This window comes from Loa loa (genome assembly GCF_000183805.2).
Source record: "Loa loa unplaced genomic scaffold supercont3.3, whole genome shotgun sequence".
NCBI lineage: Eukaryota > Metazoa > Nematoda > Chromadorea > Rhabditida > Onchocercidae > Loa > Loa loa.
In genome coordinates this window covers 1,092,271-1,110,809 of record NW_018108183.1, presented here as the reverse complement: position 1 = coordinate 1,110,809, position 18,539 = coordinate 1,092,271, and the positions used below count along the sequence as shown (strand labels likewise).

Below are 18,539 nucleotides of genomic sequence, written 5' to 3'. Positions count from 1 at the left end.
CGTAAGGATATATATATATATATATATATATACATTATATATATATATATATAAATACATAGAATTATCGGCAACAAGCCGCAATAGCATTTCAAATATAGGTATAATGATTTTTTGGACAGAGAGGGAAGGAAGGACATTCCGAATACAGCAGAGGGACCGGGATCTTTTTCCCCGAATCCTGAATAAATCATACCGAGAAATTCTTATCCTCTAGGTTTCCGTATTTGAATTCCATTGTTTTAAATTGCTTTTTTAGCTGTGTGACATGGTCCCGAAGCAAACTATTTGCATCTACCGCCACAGAAAGTTCATTTTCGAGATCAGCAACTCGCTGTCTCAGAACTGATGATTCCTCTTCTGGAACATACATAAATGGTTACCAGACATAAAACTGGTTGTAGTCTAGTGTATTCAGATTTCCGTGCTCACTTTTACAGGTGAACCTTATGGGAACTGAGGATTTCATACCAGCATTAAGTAGGCTTCTTTCAACATCAGCAAGTCGTTGCAAAGCTTCGCATCGTTCTTCTTGTGCTCTACGTAACGACTCCTTTGCAAGTGATTCAAATTTGTTTTTGTCCACAAGTAAGTCACTCATTTGCTCTTTCACCTTTTCGCTAAGAATATTTTTCGAATACAGTGCAAGCTGTCCTTCCAGCATTTCGATTCGTGATAGTAACTGATCCTCACTTATCAATGCCTAAAACAGTGGTATTCATGGTGAAATGGCTCAGTGCGACCTTCCTGCTTGAATGTTTTCAAATTTTATATAGCTTACATTAATTTTATATAGCTTACAATTTTATATAGCTTACATTTTATATAGCTTACAGTATTTTATATAGCTTACATTAAAATCATTTTTTTTTTTTTTTTTGATGTAATAAATCTTCGGATGGAAATTAAAAATCTTAACAGTTATTCTAAAACAGGATAAACTAAAAGCGACTTTTTTTTGCGATCACAACCTAAAACACGCTTTGGTGGTTTTGCAAGCGTGAATCACTCCATTTTTCATGCTCGTCAAAATTTAGTAGTAATCGTTACCTGGCAACCTGATTCTGCAGCCTGCTCAGTAGCGGAAAGGATATTTTCCAGCATTGCAAGCTTTTGCTCGAGTGCACGTTCTCGATAAATTGCCTCACGCATATAGTGTTGCAACTGGAAGAGCTGGTGGGAGTCAACCAGTGGGAACATCAGGGAATCACTGTCATGTGCTCTTAAAAATCCATTAATTTCCATATTATCCGGGGGACAAGCCTCTTCACCATTTGCATCATAAAGACGTATCATAGCCAAGATGCAACCATGAGTCACTGAAAACATTTAATTCTGTGGGAGGTTGGAAAAAACATTTAGATTCTGTAACAGTCAGAAAAACGAGATTTGGGGTCCTCAAGAATATGTAACATAACCAATTTGGATTTGGCACCTGTATACAGAGATGTGAATCTTAATGTAAAAATTATTGCCGATGTAGATCATACCTTTATTGGCATTTTCAGAAATTTCTACACCGAATTGTAATATATCACCGGAATATATCTGTCGCGGAGGACTTTCTTCCGCGCTTTTAGACAACCGATCGTTGTTAACAAACGTCCCATTGCTGCTTTTCGTATCTTTGAGAAGAAAACAACCTTCTTCATGCCATAACACTGCATGATTTCTTGACAACACCTTAAGGAAATATACTTTAGTGGAAAAAAACCCGGGGATATAATATATCAAACATAACGGACTTGTCATAAAGCAGGTTTGAAGTAGAGCAAAAAATAAAATCTGTAAATCTTGCCGAAATAATCCCCATGATAGTAAAGAGGGTCAAAATTTCGCAACTATTTTAAAGGCTAGGACAAAGGTCGAAATAGTTTTTTCGTTAACCTTGCAATCAAAGATAGCATTGTCCGAACTGGGTTTCCATCGTGCAACTGATCGTCCAATCTTCATCGCCTCTTCTTCCGAATTTGGTACTGTAAAACGCCTTTCTTCGAATGGATGTGACTGTGAGCAAGCTGTCAGGATAGCGTATGGACACCGTATTCCTGTCATACCACAACAACTAAAACTAGAATTTTTAATCAAGTCAAAAATCTTGTAGTATTTGGATGCGAATTTACCACACAATTACACCATATAATGACATCCAAACCTACTAAAGTAATCTTGGACATAAATATTGCAGGAACTGAGGAGACGGATAGTATCAGCGGAGAAGAATCAATTTTCCCCTATGTATCTAATTGAATAAATTTATGAAATTGAAGCTTATAGAAATTTAAGGAGGGAAATAACGCCGGCAAAGTAGGAAGCACGTTTTCCGCCCTAATGCCATCTAACTACACAATGGTTTTTTTTCACCATATAGACCAAAATCCCGAACTCTTTTCCGTCTACTTTCCTAGTGATTTACATGAAATTGTTGTGACAAATGAAACACCTGATATAAAGCAGTAGAATTCTTAGGTTTCACAAAAGTAAGTCAAGAATTAACCATATTCTTGTTCGTTAACTGACAAATTTTCAAATTTCAAACAAAAAGGATAGATTATTCCAGCTATTTAGGGCATAAGTAATTTGGGTGATATCAACTGCCGACCAACATCCCATCTAATAATTCCCAGTGGAATCTTTGTAAATATATTGATGGTACCATTATCGTGGGGGCGTGTGTCGCATATCGAGAGGCTCTACAGGTTCTAGATTAATTTGCGATCGTCATAAAATCTTTGATTTTGAACCGTCTGTGGGTAACATCGCGGCGGCCTTTCAAGGTGTTTGAACTAGCTATACGTTTTACACTGAATTCTTCATTTTTAGTATGACGGATTAATTCAGGGACAATAGGTAAGGACGAGTGCGTCATAAGGGGATTTGAAGGAGAGTTCCACAATATTTTGAAGAGGTGGTTTTTAAAAGTAAACGACGCACTGTTTGCCTTAATAAAGGGCGGATGTATTTCTTTCTCCTATTTCTTAGTTACAGTAAAATCACCGTGCTCCCAAGTGTTTGTACTTCAGCAGAATTTGATATATGCCCATGTCGGCAGCTAAACGCAAAAACGCTCCATTTCAAAACGCAACAATACGTGACATGATCGCGAAAGGCAATATTACACGCCATGACTCTAGGATTTTCCAAACGTTGTAAAGTAGACTGTTGATGTTTATAACTTTATATCTAATTCGCTATTTAACACGCTATCAGTAAGCGACAGCAATATCGATTCTAGCATAGTCGAATAAGCTACGCCAGGAATAGTTATTTAACCTCTGTCCTTGTCATCTGTACATGAATATCTCTACTGTGTAGAAAGCGAACGAAGCAGTACTGTTTTTAGGATGCAATCATCTCTTGGAATTAATATTCGGATATCACTCTTCATAACTGGTTTGTTAATTGGGCAAGACCAAGCATTGATCGCAATATTCGCAAGAGTTGTTGGAACATTGGAATACAAGTACCCTGCCTTTCTCGAATTGCCAGGGATTTCTGTGGTGCACATCGCCACTATCGTATTTTAGGACGGGCCGCGTTTTCTAGTGATGTGCTTGAGGATCTTGCTCAAAGTGGGACGCATGGTGGGAGGGATGTGAACACGTTCCTAGCTAAGCGTTGTTACTTGTAGTGGGTTTTGTTTTTTCCATAGGGTAGTATGATGCTACATGTTCATCGCTTGCAAAGTATGGTATCACAAGAGATAGTTCCAAACACAGCAAATATTGTAATGTTCCCTAAGCCTTGAGAGGCTTTATGATTAGCCTCATAACTCCTACTCGTTTCACTATACTTTCTGTTGTGATTTTACATCATATTATTAAACATGTCATATTACTGTCATATGTACGTGGTATTATTATATATGCATGTCCCATATTGTAGATTGATGGATAGCATTACCACTCAAGTATTCCTGGCAGTTCGTCGATGTATTCTTTCTACATTATGATTAGACTTTTTCAGTTTTAACTAGCATTAATGGCAGCTTACATGAAATCAGGACTTTCTTTTGAAGTGCCATGTAAGTAATGGGTACTGTGGTCACTATGATTTTATTGTGAAAAAAGCTTTGACAGCTTGAGTTAGTTGTCACTTATAAATGCGGAAATACACAACTAGGCTCATGTTACCAGACTTGTGTCGTGCCACTGTTTATCGACTGGAGATGACCTTCAAGTGGACAGTGATTAATGGAAGCAGAACTCTCCCCAGAAATTATAGTGAAGCAAAAATACATGTTGTCAGATGCTCATAACTATATGCTACATTTAATTGTATTTATTGGTATGATTTTCGAAATTGCGTACAATTCATCGTTACATTTCTTTACATCGTTGCTTACAATTTCTTGATTTACGATTTATTGGTGTTATTTAGGTGTCGGGGAATATTTGTTGTAACGACGTCATTTGAGGGGACTTCCACTGGGGAAGTATTTTCGTTATATACTTACTGGACATAGAGGAATTGGAAAACTGAACTATTTGTAGTCAGGATGGTGTAGTTAGGTAAAGAAATAAGTGGTGAGAACCTGACTATATGATGTTTTTATATGATGTTTGTCATCTGGTTTCTTTTCAGAAGCATCGTAAAGCAGAAATTCTATTAATTTGGACAGTTTACAGCATTTACTTTCTTATGGTTGATAGATAATCGCTTCAGAGTGATGCAGATTTAGTAAATCAAACCAATCGGAAATAAAAGATGGATTTTGTTATAGAACGTTTTGAGTTACATTTGATGTACTGCGTTAAATCCGTTGTGTACAGTAGGAATCAGATTTTTATCTTATTGGTTTGATGAAGGAAATCAGAATGCGTGCACTGTACGGAGTAGCATTCATGTCTCACATTGTGGATTGTGTGGTGGTAGTGCTATCACTCAAGCATTCTTTGCCGTTCGTAGATGTATTTCCTTTCTTGCATAATGATTAGACTTTTTCAATTTTAACTGGCACTAATGGAAGTTTACATGAGGTTGAGAGTTCCTTTCCCGTTTACTTATTCCACTCAATAAGTGGTCGTCATGTTACGTTCGTTGCATGAAATCAGAAAAGCATTCTTCACGATTATTGCAAACATATTATTCAGGAATCGCGTGTCTACAGCGGTCGTTCTCATCCAATATGAAGATGGAGGGAGTTGGTGATGTTATGAATGGCCGTACTAATGAAGTTGCCAAAACACCACAGCCATCGCCTAAAGGTCATATATTAAATCTCTGATTGAATATGTGATATTGACACATTGATTCTTACGTTTACTGTTGGGAAATGATGTCCTGGTCGTTTATTTCAACTGTACAGTGATGATAGGATTGAAACGGGAAGGATGGATGCTAATGCTCCCTCTTTCCTAGAAAAAATTGGTGATGTAAGTCCGACTCCGTTTCATTTCATTCGTTAGACAGTTGGTGATTTGAATCATTTAGTTTTCGCCCCTTTGCAGTGTTATCTCGGCCTGCTTGTAACATTCAAAAAGTATATTCGATGTTCTCTTCCTTCAATGATCTCATACCAAGGGACCTCCCACAACATGTTATGGAAGACCATTTATTATCCTCCCTACTTTCAAAAAACAAAATGCACACCATTTATTGCTTTTGGAAATTTAACGTCATACATGATGGATAACGGAGGAAATATTGCATAGTTTTTAAAATCAAGCTGTCGTAATTTTCAAGTCTGCTCGCTATTTAATTATTATATATTTCTAATTACTATGCAACTGCTGCACATTTTTAGAAATTGGACGTGAATTCGTTCGTCAATACTACACGATGCTATCAGAAAGGCCACAGGATGTTTTTCGCTTCTATAGCCATGAGTCATATTTTGCTCACGATACGGACCAGCCTGTTCAAGGACAGCAGGTTTGATTCATGATTCTTAAATGTCCTGTAAGATTCATGACCTTTATAATGGGAGGATAGTTGTTGAATGCAGTATTCACGGCAAACAATTTAATTTGCAGAAAATACAGAAAGCAATCGAACGTTTGGCTTTTGTTGACTGTAAAGCCCGAATTTATACCGTCAGTGGCACTGCCACAATGAACAATGGCTTAGTCATACAAGTAAGTTGTGGAACTCTTTTGACAGGATGACTTTTTATCTTCGTGTCACAGTCTGTGGTGGGAATGGGAAAACTGAACATTGAGCATTGTATGGCGAGCATTTTTTAAAAAAACATTTCTCTTTTGATTTCATTAATTCAAACATTAAATGGAAGGCTTTAAAGGTTTGTGGCGAGCTTTCGATTGGCGATAATCCTGGAAGGCGTTTTTGCAAACGTTCATTTTGTGTCCACAAACTCCAAAGAAATACTATGTCCACAATGATGTTTTCCAATGGCTTGATCGAGCCTTCGGTGATACCGTTATTCAGCCGCAAAAGAATGGTTTGTATGCTTTTTCTTTCCCTCATAACATGGTAGTTTGATGCACATGTAAGGTAAACATAGATTGTGAACCATTCTTTCGTAGTGAAGCTCGACCATCATATTTTATCGTCGCATAGGAAGAGAGCATGTAGATGTTTTGGAAACATGACGAGACATTCCCAAAAGCTCCAATTAGGCGGAAAGGTACAGATATGACATAAAGTTTAAAGCTACCATGAATCTGAACAATCAATACGTTGAATAATATGATTTGAGGATTAGTAAGAGGAGCTTTCTTTTTTGAAAGCATTTTTGTGGCCGAAAGTTTTGCCTATGCATAATATGAAATGGGTAGCTGACGTCTATTAGTCATCACGATTGAAATAATTCCGTAGGTGGCCACCAGCATTCGATTCGGAAGCCAAATTTAATACATCTTTTTGGAAGGAAGTGATAGGTAACTTGCTTTGCAGATATCCAGACTCAAATTGCCACTGAAGAGAATGTTGCACCAAATGGTGAAGCTGGTGGAATCAACGGTCATACGCAGGCCGTCTCTGCAAGCCACAATCGTTAGTGGTTATAATTTTCTTGCATATTTCATTTACCGAGTTCTTGAGTTGATTGGCGGGTTGCATGAGCTCACCGCGTGTCCTTTTCGTAATGGCCTCTTGACGCTTTTCTGCCTAGCTTATTCCTTCAGTTTCCGTCATAACGATGAAACTACAACTATAACTGATGATGACTTAGATGCAATATGCTTGCTTGTGGCGAAAGTTTTGCAGCAAAACTTTCTCCTCTGAATGTTACCTTGTAAAGATGTGAAGGAATTTTATTCTGAGGATGTAACTGACTTCGGAAATTTTCAGAAATTGAGACTATCGTTCAGTCACCTGATAGCTTGAAGAAAGAGCAGCATCTTGAACCCATTCAAGCAGTGAATGCAAGTGCTATTGTTCAGGATGCGAAGCATCAAATGAATGACATAGCTAGTAGCAAGTCAGATGACAGTTCTGCTGAAGAGGCACAGGTAAGTTATTAATAACAGGATCATAAATATGTGTCATCTCGAGGTTTGAAATTATATTCCAATATTTTGTTACTTGTGTGTGGATATAGCTTTTTTCTTGTACCCATGGGAACAGTTGAGCATAGAATGGAAAATTCAACGCTGTGTGGTAAAATTCTTTTGCAGACGGAAGATTCGAATTCGGTTACAGTTGATTCAGCACCGAAAACTTGGGCTAAATTGGTCGGTGGTAATCAAACAGCTGCAGTAACTATTGCTGCTCAGCTGCAGAATATGACTCTGACGACAGCTCAGCCACCAGTGCGGTTGCCTATAATACAAAATTCGGCTTCGATCTCTCCTTCAAACAATGCAAACCTTCTCTCAAATTTCGGTAAGTGATTGATATGCGGTTTCAGAGGGGAGATTATGTAATTGTTCTTTATTTATATGATATAAATGTTCAAAACTTTACAGAAGACAACTGTCGGCTCTACGTGGGTGGCATAACACGCAATATTGTTCCAGAAAGCGCAGCTGCAATTGAAAGAGATATACGTTTCGAGTTTGAAAGTAAGTCCTGCCCACTTGATGTTCCATGATCATAGTTATTGTTCGAAACGAATTTTAGAACATTTCATTACGCTTTTGCTTTTATATTATTGGTTTTTTTCTTTAGAATTTGGACATGTTGCTGCGGTAAATGTTCCTCGTCGTGTGCTGGACTCTGCGGATCCACAGCGGACTGTTTTTGCTTTTGTGGTTATGAGAACACCAGAGGGTGCAAGAAATGCATTCAATGCTGCAAGAAAGGTCATTTAAAACTATCCTTAAGTTGATTTCCTTGATTCAGTAAGGGTTAGTAAGTTAGGTATGGACTGTAGTTCACTTTTTGTAGAGATTTTTCTTAATGGAGGATGGATAGGTAGGATCGTGAAAAAATTTTCTTTTTCCAAAAATAAGGATGTGTTTTTCCATCTAAGCATATTCAGCCGCACAACATTACTTTTATGTTATGAAAATGCATACATCGTCTGAATTGTAAACTTTTCAGGAGCGGTCGCTTTCACTTCTGCATCTAAAAATTGATTCACTTGGATTCGACGGCGAAGCCACTCTTTCGGAGCAGAAAGGTGGGCAGATGAACCCCCGTACTCCGTTTATACACAGAGGCCCTACATTGCAAGGTTATATGTTGTTCTCTATTTAACTGTTCCTCAATCATCATTCTTAAGAATGTCCAGTTAGTTTTTGTATAAATTGTTAGAGGAGTTTTTATGGCTTTCCTTCATGTGAAGCACGTTCGTAGGGAATTGTTCTAGTTTTCCTCAACATTGATATTTGAATGAAAAATAATACATGAATATTTCCAGGCTTGTCACGCGGCGGATTCAATGTGCGTAATGGATCTGGTGGCGGGCGTGGTGGTGGAGGAGGATCTCGCGGATTGCGACATTACAGTGGTGCTAGTGAATATCGTCAGTCAAACGAGCACGGTCGGCACTAGTGTTTATTGATAAACTCCCTCCATCAACCAACGATTAGCAATCAGTGAGCAAGCAAATCATAACTATAGTGTGTACATGCGATTCCCTAATCTGATGTTGCTTTTTCTTATTTTCATTTTTTATTGTTCCCTGAAGTCTCACATGACATTTGCTCAGTGACCTTCCGCCGTGATAATGAACTAAGTTTTGTCTAGAGTTGGGGGCATCAATTCTTTGCTACTTTTTTTCGGGTTGCTTTTAAAAATATATGAACTGTATCAACCTTCATTTACTCAAAAATGTATACATCTGGAAGGTTTCTTGAGCGCACCTTCACATTTTTGCTTGTTTTTATGTTCCAAATCTTCTCATATTTCAAGTTCAACCGGGATCTTTTGTATTAATATTAGTGCCTCACTTGATTCGTTTTTTTTTTTTTTCACCAGCACTCTTCAGCTCTCTCGTTACCACAAGTTCCTCGTCAAAAATAATTCTTCGGCAGGAGCATGTACTCTGATTCGTTCTTATATATTCGAAACAAAATCTGATGCTTTTGGCTTACAACAAATTTTATTAGGTCCTTTTTAGTTCTTTATATTTTCATTTTTTTGCTAGTTTCCCCCATTTGTTATAGATGTGGGGCACCATTGTATGCCTTATGTTTTTTTCTTTTTTTTCTCCTTCACGTGGTAATTCATAATTTTTGCAACACGTGTTATACTCATATTTATGTGTTATATCCACCCCGATGCAGGGTTCAAGGATGTAAGGATTTTAAATGTCATATTCGAACATACATTCTCTTATAATAGGGAATCTGTTCGTCGTAATGGCTGTATTTTTTCCATCTGTTTTAGGTTTGTCTTAAATAATTTTTGCCGTGAATTTTTAATTTCATGATCTTTATTTCTGCATGGATTCTGTCATCTCGTAATTCTTGGTTTTTAACGTTTTATGCATCTCTTATTCATTTTCCTTTCGCTGACAGTTCTAGAACGTCTATAAGATTATTCCTGGGATGCGTCGAGTTTTCGACGCGACAATAACTAGGATATCTCCCGTGTAATCCTAGTATGTTTGGAAAGTATAATTTTCCAGGATGGTGATGGTTGTCATGTATTTCCTTAGATGTGTCTTGTTTGCGACTAGGGTATTTGGATTTCTTTCTTGTAATCTTAGTATTTTTGTACAGGGGCAATTTTTAGGTTGTCTCTATGATTTTAAAAATGTTTTAATTTTGGATGGGACAGTTGGAATTCATTTCTCACATCATTTTAGAAAATTCGCAGTGTTCAGTTTTCTATACTTTTTTTTGTTAGTGTGTAGTTGTTTTATCTAGCCTTTTCTGTAATTGACTGGTTACTTCTGTGGCGAATATTGTTAACGGTTGCTCATTTAGTTTCAGTCTGTGCAGCTAAACCGTTCAATAGTTATTACTATAAGCTAAATTTCACTACTGGTTGAATACATTTAGTGTTTGAAATGGGTAGGATTTTTTTTTTTTATCAACACTGAGTACGGTATCAGCATTCATTATTTCATCAGTAATAACAGCTCTGTTACTCTAATGATCTTTAATTTGTTTGTACACTATTTTTATATCCCAACTGTTGAATCATCATCATCTCTCACGTCCTACTGGGAAGCATTTTGGTTTTAGGTTCTTTGCGATTTTTGTTCGGAACTTGATTGTTTCGAAGGATATCGCGAGCCTTTACAATGTGTCATGTGGAATTTCTGAAAGGTTAAGTAAGGAATCCACTGGGATTTCTAGGATTCCAAGAAAGATTCAGCAAAAGTCCTCAAGTTCGGATCCAAACAAGATATTAAGCTTGGTGGCTGTAATTGGTATGACGGCAGTATTATGTATCGTAATGACTGGTAGAGTTGTTAGTGTCCATTCCCCCGGTCAGACATTTATTAATGCGGATATAGTTTGTTCTCTTTGCTTTCTTCTGAGCCGTTATGCGCTGTGATCCAACTTTCTCTTTTCTTTTTATTCCTCGTACCATCCATTCTGTTTGTTTATTCGTGTCTGTTGTCAGTTCTTTTTTTGCACATCGTTCTTTTTGTTCTGTTTTGCAGTCTCGCATATGTGACATGAAAAAAGTGAGACTGGGAAAAGGAACCTATATGTTGTTCCTCTGCGATGATTTGCTCGATCTTTTACATGCTAAATGCATGATGCAGTTTTGGAAGTATTATTATTTATCATCATTATTATTGTTATTTATTATTATTATTTTAATGTTATCTTCGTCTTTTCAGTTTTGTGTCTCTGTAATGTTTTTACTAATGTTTTCTATCAAATACAGATCTTCCGTTCAAGTAAGTCTGGTATACAAATTACATATGGTACAGAACCTTCACAAATACTCGACTACATGTTTTAGTATTTTAGTATTCCTACACATATTTCATTTGTAAGACCTCGACATTTCTTTCTAAATACTTCACTGGTTACTTTGTTTTCCAGAAATATTTCATACTGCTTACGCACTTAGTCCTTTACCAATGGGCTTGTTTGCCTTATACTTTTCTCCAGGAATGTTCGCGTACTTTATTTAAAAGTGTAAAACTGAATTGTGTTTCGACCTGTTTTGGAAATAGCGTGTCGGGGAGGGGAATGGCGCAGATTGGAAAGAGACGAAATTAGGCGAACCGAATTTCTGAGTGATTTACGGGTTACTCGTGTGAATCGTGAGTGAAGAAGGGGCCGTGTTTATCTTGTTTATTTGATTCAGGAATGAAATGATGGATCCAGATGTTTATAATGAGATTGAGGCAGATTTTGCAGATGAAGTCATGAATTATGAGTTAGTCTTGTTCTTTTTTTTGGTTTTATCATTATGATGTAATGGTCGCCTTATTCAAAGTATAGAACCTTCTTTCCCTTTATTTTTTTCTAGAGAGGAGGGAGGTGTACAAAGTAATTCATCGACAAATGCTTTGAACGACGTCGTAAGGAGACCGCCAAAACGGATCTTAGTACCTGATGATTGTGATGCACTTGGTATGTGGCTGATTTCTCCCTTGCTCGCGTTTCAGTATGGTTAGGATGCTGATATGAGCGCAGTAATCATTGTATTGAAATAAACCGAATGTTTAGTGGTCTGCATTCTGGTTATTCATCTGCAGATCTCTTCTCGGCGTATGATCGCGTTATTTGGTGAAACAGTAGGATGGCCGATCGGGCAGACTTGAGGGTGGTGTTCATTCCAAAGCGGATAAGTTATCCGTGGACATATGAGTATTTACAGATTGGCATATGCGAATAAACTGCGACAATTATGAAAAAGAACGCGATATGAGACGAGAAATTATTGGTGATGAAATGGTTGAACGCCTTAAACAACGCATTTTATGGGTGCGTTAATTGGAAAATTTTAGAGTTAATTCCTTTGAGCACAACAGTATATGGGTCGAAATGCTTTTAAATTTCCTGGGTTCTATTTTTTCGGTTGCTTCTATGAAAATGTGTTGTCTTTTGGATGATCATAAAATAAACCCATTTCATTACGTTATGTTGACAGACGTTTCAAAGTCGAATTTCGTGTATGGTTTCGAAATGTATTAGCTAATCATACATAAGCTTTTTATGGCTGTTTATAGGCTCGGAGAAAGCGTCGCTTGGTAGACCTGCAAACAGGCGAAGAAGAAATACAAAGTGTATCAGCAAAGTTGAAAAAAAGTGAAGTGTTGTTGTACCCACCGTGTGGTAGTATGCCATGGATTGGTTTTACAGCTCCTACGGAGCTGCAGAGGTCGGGATGATTTAAACTGAAGATCTTGTACTAGGAGTAGAGATTTGTCGAGGATTTTTGACTGTTTTCGGGAAGCTATTGAACGTTAGGAATCTTGGATTAGGATTTATGATAGGGACTATTTGCAGATTCTACATAATGTTAAGGAGTCCTGAACAGACGGTTGATAACCATGGCCTTGATAAACTGCGAAGTGGTTCTCTGAAGTTTGGTTTCACCGAAAAAGTATTAAATTCTGGGATTGATTTTGAGGTTCCTGATATTGTTCCTGAAGGTGTGGAAGGAGAATCTGTGTTTATACAAGATGACTTGTGGGTTGAGAAATATGCTCCGCATACTTACGCTGATCTCATTAGTGACGAGGTACGTCTCTTTTTCTTTCGTATAGTTAGTTCTTTCACATCGAGATCTTCGCGCAATTTCTAATGGGTCATGTTGATACATATTCCAGTGGATTTCCTGAGACGAATCAATTTCAGACGGTGAATCGTTTGTTGCTAAATTGGTTAAGACTGTGGGACGAGTGTGTCTTTCATAGGGCTATCCCGGATTTCGTCCTGAGAAGTACTTCAAATCAACAGCAACTCATCTTGAGCAGTGAGAAACCAAGGCGCCCATCGCATAAAGTATGTTTTTGTTCTTTTGTTGGAAACATGATATTTTATATATATTAATTTTTCATCCGAATGGGAACATTTGAAACAGTCCGAAAAAATATATTTAGGTTGTTCTCCTAGCTGGACCTGCCGGTACTGGTAAAACTACACTAGCAACTTTGGTGGCGCAACATACTGGATATCGAGTGGTCAGTTTGAATGCTAGGTAAATTTACTTAGTATTGGTTAACATCATTGTTACATTGTTCCTCCCTCCCTTCCTCTGCTTAACTTCCTGAATTTTAGCAGTTTCCTGAGAATTTTTTAATCTTTAGTTTGGTTGTTGAAGTTTCTTTAAGATTGTTTGGTTCGATTTTCTGGTTACTTTCTGCTACACTACAGCATGTGTACTGTATTTTCCGTCAATCCTTTCAGCGATGAGCGGAATACTGTGGATTTCGAAAAATGTTTTGAGGATGCTTTACGAACTACAAGGACTCTGGATGCTGTAAGGATGAAATTTTCTTCTGAAAAATTTATCGTTTTTTAAAATTTCTGAAATATTGAAATTGGTTCATTTATGAATCCTTTGCAGGATTCCAAACCAAATTGTCTTATTTTGGATGAAATAGATGGCGCACCAACGCAATCCATTCATTATTTGTGTAAAGCTGTAACTGCAGCTGGAAGACATTCACTTCGACGGCCAGTAATATGCATATGCAACAATCTGTTAGTACATGTTGTCCGTACAAAAGCCCGTAATCATTTTGATCATCTGACTGAAATTTGATGTTCTATTTTTCAGTGCAGAATTATTGGGACTTTTATTACAGGTACACTCCTTCTCTGCGTGAATTGCGATTAATTGCTTTAGTGTTGCAGTTGTCGAGAACTGACGAAAAGCGTTTAACCAAAAGGCTCCAAGAGGCACTCATTTTTCTTTATTTTTGCTGAACAAATTGAATTGATTTTCTACCTCATGTAGCAGATCTGGAGATGCCTTTCTTTAACGGTGTTGCATCCTTTTTGTGGTTTCGTAATGAGACACTTGTCATCCTTTGCCCCCTTGCGATTTTGATTAAGGCGAATCTTTTGTTTCCCTTGTCAGATGTTTCATGAAATGTAGTGAGTAATGTCGTTTGAGGTGCCGGGATTCAATTTGCTTTTAATTACGCTATAATAAGTTTTCGGAAATGCAAATTTTTGTTTATATCCGCAACAATGAATCGAGTTTAAAACGCTACATCGTTAACGCTGGTTGGAGTACCTGAAAATCTCAAAAGATTGCAATTTGTGAAAACCAATTTTTAGAAAATTATATAAGGGAAGTGATTTCCAGGTATCGAAACTTATTTTCTTATTGATCCCTAAATTATATTGAATGTTTTCGTATTACTAACCTTTTTTAGATATCAAAATTAGAACATCTGAAAGTTGAACCAAGCGCGTTATCGGAAATTATTGATGTATGTTCACGGGATCTCCGTTCCGCAATCAACAACTTGCAGTTTATTGCATCTCAAAACTGCGCTACAATCGATCGAAAAGCTGTTCTTAAGGTATGTATTCTTGTTATTTTGCTATCTTGATGTTAGACTTATCTGGTCTGTACAACTTTAACAGTATTCGATTTCGTGTTTGCAACTTTTTTTCATCGTAATTCACTTTACTAGCAATTAGTTTCATTCAAATGAAGGCACTTGCAGTTTTGCGAACGTGAGAAACAGTTTGGAGACAAGTCATCATTATTCGATTCGTGGGCTTCAGTTTTCGAAATTTCTCGACATTTGGATGCAAATGGCCGCATTCAAGATATTGCTTCACGTATCAAACAAATTACACTCATTTCGGAACTGCATGGAAACGAAACTGATCGCTTTTATATGGGACTTTTCACCAACTATTTGAATTGCAAAAGTGCCGCTGTGCTGATGAATGTAAAATATTTTATGAGCTTTTTTACTTACATAGTTAATATCGTCTTTTAACTTAGACATTCATCGTGTTGTGCAATGATAACTGTGTAATGTTAGATCATGAGGTAATTCATGAAAACTTTAAGCAGTCTAAGAATACATCGCCTGTTATTGGTCAAATGAGGCCAAGATTTTAAGATATACTTCATCGTTGGCAAATCCTTCCTATGACTAGACTAGAATAGTTAACATCATTAGGCACATTCGATACAATGATAGAAAGTACTCTGTAGAGAATGGTCCTTAATTTTGATGAATAGCATTTTTTTTCCTCCTGAAGAGCAAGTGGTACCATATTTGTGAGTTTGAAAACGGATTCTATGGATCTCTTGTTGACGTTTTCAATTTGTCTGGAGATTATTTTAGGAGCATCTTTGCTTTATTATATGGAGTGAATATTGGGATTTTAACTTCTTTGTTGGAATCTTGATTTCATGAGAAATTCTCGTCTGATTTTGGTAACCTTAATGCTATGATAAGTTGGTATCGATTAACCCAAGTTTCCATGCTCAGGCTTCTATGGCGATCCGTCAATTATGTTATTATGATCGAATAGTTACATCCATGAATAGTGTCCAGGATTATAATTTACTGAAATATTTGTCCGCTGTGTGCGTCAGTATACATATGCTTCTGTGCTGCAGAGGTCGAACACATCTGAGTTTCCCAACGGAATATCACGTAATTCGTTCTTTTCATGCTTTCGTTTGCCTTTTCGTTAGCCATTTCTTGTAACTATGCTATAAAAATGTCAGGTTTGCTTGTTATATAATCTAAAATATATTTTAGAGTGCAATACAGCGTTATGAGCAGTCCGTTGAAATAGTGGAAAGCGTGCGAGCTGGAGCAACACAGAAAAATTTTTCACTGTCAACATTCGCACTCGAAATTTTGCCGTATCTCATCTGTATTGTGCAACCGGATTTGAAGCCGGTTAATCTCTGAAATTTATTCATCTTTCCAAACTTTGCAAAACTTTCTTACCGAATTCTTTCTTTTAATTGAGTAATATTTGCGATGTCAGTGGAAATAACGGATATTTACCAGTGATGGCATAGATAATTGACTGGCAGCCTATATATTTTGAATTTTGTTTGTTGCAGATGAACACCCAATTGTATAGTGTTCGAGAACTTGATCTTTTGCATTCGGTTGTTAGCATCATGCGTTCATATTCTCTCACCTTCACCTCTGTTTCGCAGGATGGATCCGTCAGTTTTGTTTTTAAACCGTAAGTTGCAGTGAATTTTCATCAAATACATTCCACTGAGTCAGGTAATATCCTTTCTTTTTTTCATTTAGTGCCATCGACCAGCTGGTTATGTTTACCGAAGATGGTGCATGCCACAATAATCGATCTTCGAATACATTGTCTAATGCTGCGAGACAGCTAATAGCACATGAGGTTTGAGTTCCCTTAGATTTTTTGCTAAATGATTTTCTAATTTTATTGTTATGTATAGTGCGAAGATGGTGATTGTTGGGCAGTGTCGGAACATTACATCCTTTCCATCTGCAACCACTGTCCAAGTATGCTTAAAATCATTATATCTTTGATTGTTTAATTAACCTTTTTAATGTTTAGATAGAACTGGAAAAGCTGCGAAATGTGGACGCTTTAGCTAATGGGACTGTTGGTAATTTGCCAAGGAATATGAAAGAAGAATTGATTAAGCCTAACAAGTTTGGAGCAGGAATCACGTTCTGTTACAACTCGGGATCATCAAGTGCCATCAGGCGACGAATCACAATAAAAATTTGTTCTTATCCTAAGAAAGACGTGTCATTGCGTTCCTAAATTCTTGTGCGTATTTGTCTTTCTTTGTGAATATGTTCGTTAACTTACTGGTTTTAATGTTCTCTTGTTTTTGTTGACAAGCATTTAAAGGGTTTGGTTTTGTTACTGTGATTTAGCAGCTCTAACCCATAAAACGAAGGAATAACGAATAGTATGAAAATGGCGATAGAAGCTGTTTTGTTGTAACGCGTTTCCTCTTGCAAGAAATTAGGATATACGGGTTTCAAATTTAAGGAACAGAGATGCGTTACTGACGGGGTTTGTTGTGTGTAGTAAACAGTTGTAAACATAGTGTGTAGAGTGGGTGAATTTTGCAGCAAACTCAAACGAAATTGTATATGGATTGATGGTGTACATCACCTTACGAATAGCTAGTAAATATCATTCAAGGTCAGATAACATCCTAGAAGAAACGGGGGGGGTAGGGGAGGGGCAGACTTATATCGACTGGCTTTGACGTGGAAGTCCAGTAGATGGTGGATGTATGGAACAAGCATGAATAACTATTTCGGCACGTTAATTCCCTTCAGTGATATCGCTCATTACATTAAAGGGCTTGAAAGTTCTTGTCCCACTTCTAATTGGAAGTTGACGATTAGGTTGAAATTCGGAAAGCAGAGCTCCGGACGGGGTTATTTTGGTTTCATTTGGCATGCATTAAAGTGGTGATAGATGCATCAATACTGATACTGTGCATCCTTGAAGGCTTATGGTGATAAGGCAGTCTTGAGTTTCGGAAGGATTTTCTTGTAAGATAGTGATTCTTGTGCTAGTTTGATGGAGTAGATTACGCTGCTTAGAAAGTTTGTCGGACTGTGGGAATATGTAACTGTGTGTTCAGACACAACAGTCCATGATCTATCTTTCCGAAGGAGCTTAACAGCAAACATTTTCATTTTTATTTTCTTTATTGATTATACCGCCAGTATTTTAGTTTGCTACAAGAATCGAAATATGGTAGCGGCGAAGATGAGGATGAGGGAGATGGTAAGATTAGAGATTAGAATTTCTAAATACCTGCTGTTTGTCCAGTTCATATGCTGGTTTCTGCTCATTTATGTACCGATTTGTTTTTATAATTCTATTAATTGGAAGCTGAAGGTTTGCCACAGTTGCAAGTCATCATTACTATTGATTTCAATCATATGGCTTTAATTATCAAAAAAAAGATAAAAGTCACGATCGAAATGCCACTTACGATCAAATTGTTTGTTATTTATGGTTATTTATTTGTTGTTTATTGTTTTTTATAGCTAATAGTTTCAGGTATTAGTTTTACTACTGTATTTCGAATTTGAGACAATAAATGAAAAGTTTCATCATCTCATAGCATTAATTTTGAAAATCGAAAGTAAATCCTTTCACTTCGTTCTTATTATATATCATGCCATTATCAGGAATGTTTTCATTGGATTTGCGGGAAAATTGCGACACAGATGCCGCTGATTATGTATCGCATCATATCGAGCAATGCTGCTTGACATTTTTGAAATCACTAGTGGATATCGGCAAAAACCCAAGGGG

General features: G+C 37.1%; 3 protein-coding genes across 3 annotated transcripts; 2 read left to right on the top strand and 1 right to left on the bottom strand.

Moving 5' to 3' along the window:
• Positions 1-190: 190 nt before the first annotated feature.
• On the bottom strand, positions 191-2,075 carry LOAG_06068 (FHA domain-containing protein; the record flags this gene model as incomplete). Its single annotated transcript, XM_003141604.2, has 5 exons — positions 1,888-2,075; positions 1,491-1,683; positions 1,051-1,319; positions 472-703; positions 191-360 (listed from the first exon to the last, which is right to left on the bottom strand). The coding sequence occupies exons 1-5, from the start codon at positions 2,053-2,055 to the stop codon at positions 191-193; spliced, it is 1,032 nt and encodes a 343-aa protein (XP_003141652.1). The 5' UTR covers positions 2,056-2,075.
• A 3,059-nt stretch (positions 2,076-5,134) lies between these two features.
• On the top strand, positions 5,135-8,898 carry LOAG_06067 (hypothetical protein; the record flags this gene model as incomplete). The annotated part of the gene is made up of 12 exons (XM_020447056.1): positions 5,135-5,207; positions 5,747-5,874; positions 5,976-6,077; positions 6,242-6,400; positions 6,535-6,586; positions 6,856-6,954; positions 7,252-7,412; positions 7,578-7,785; positions 7,869-7,964; positions 8,071-8,204; positions 8,446-8,578; positions 8,765-8,898. 12 exons carry the CDS (start codon positions 5,135-5,137, stop codon positions 8,896-8,898), a joined length of 1,479 nt encoding a protein of 492 aa, XP_020302675.1.
• A 2,717-nt stretch (positions 8,899-11,615) lies between these two features.
• LOAG_06066 (hypothetical protein) lies at positions 11,616-17,107 on the top strand. The gene is made up of 17 exons (XM_020447055.1): positions 11,616-11,694; positions 11,788-11,891; positions 12,139-12,245; positions 12,491-12,642; positions 12,771-13,005; positions 13,122-13,268; positions 13,367-13,464; positions 13,674-13,746; positions 13,834-13,970; positions 14,075-14,168; positions 14,651-14,800; positions 14,948-15,178; positions 15,731-15,898; positions 16,007-16,150; positions 16,321-16,448; positions 16,520-16,622; positions 16,803-17,107. The coding sequence occupies exons 1-17, from the start codon at positions 11,630-11,632 to the stop codon at positions 17,013-17,015; spliced, it is 2,349 nt and encodes a 782-aa protein (XP_020302674.1). The 5' UTR covers positions 11,616-11,629; the 3' UTR covers positions 17,016-17,107.
• Positions 17,108-18,539: the final 1,432 nt, after the last annotated feature.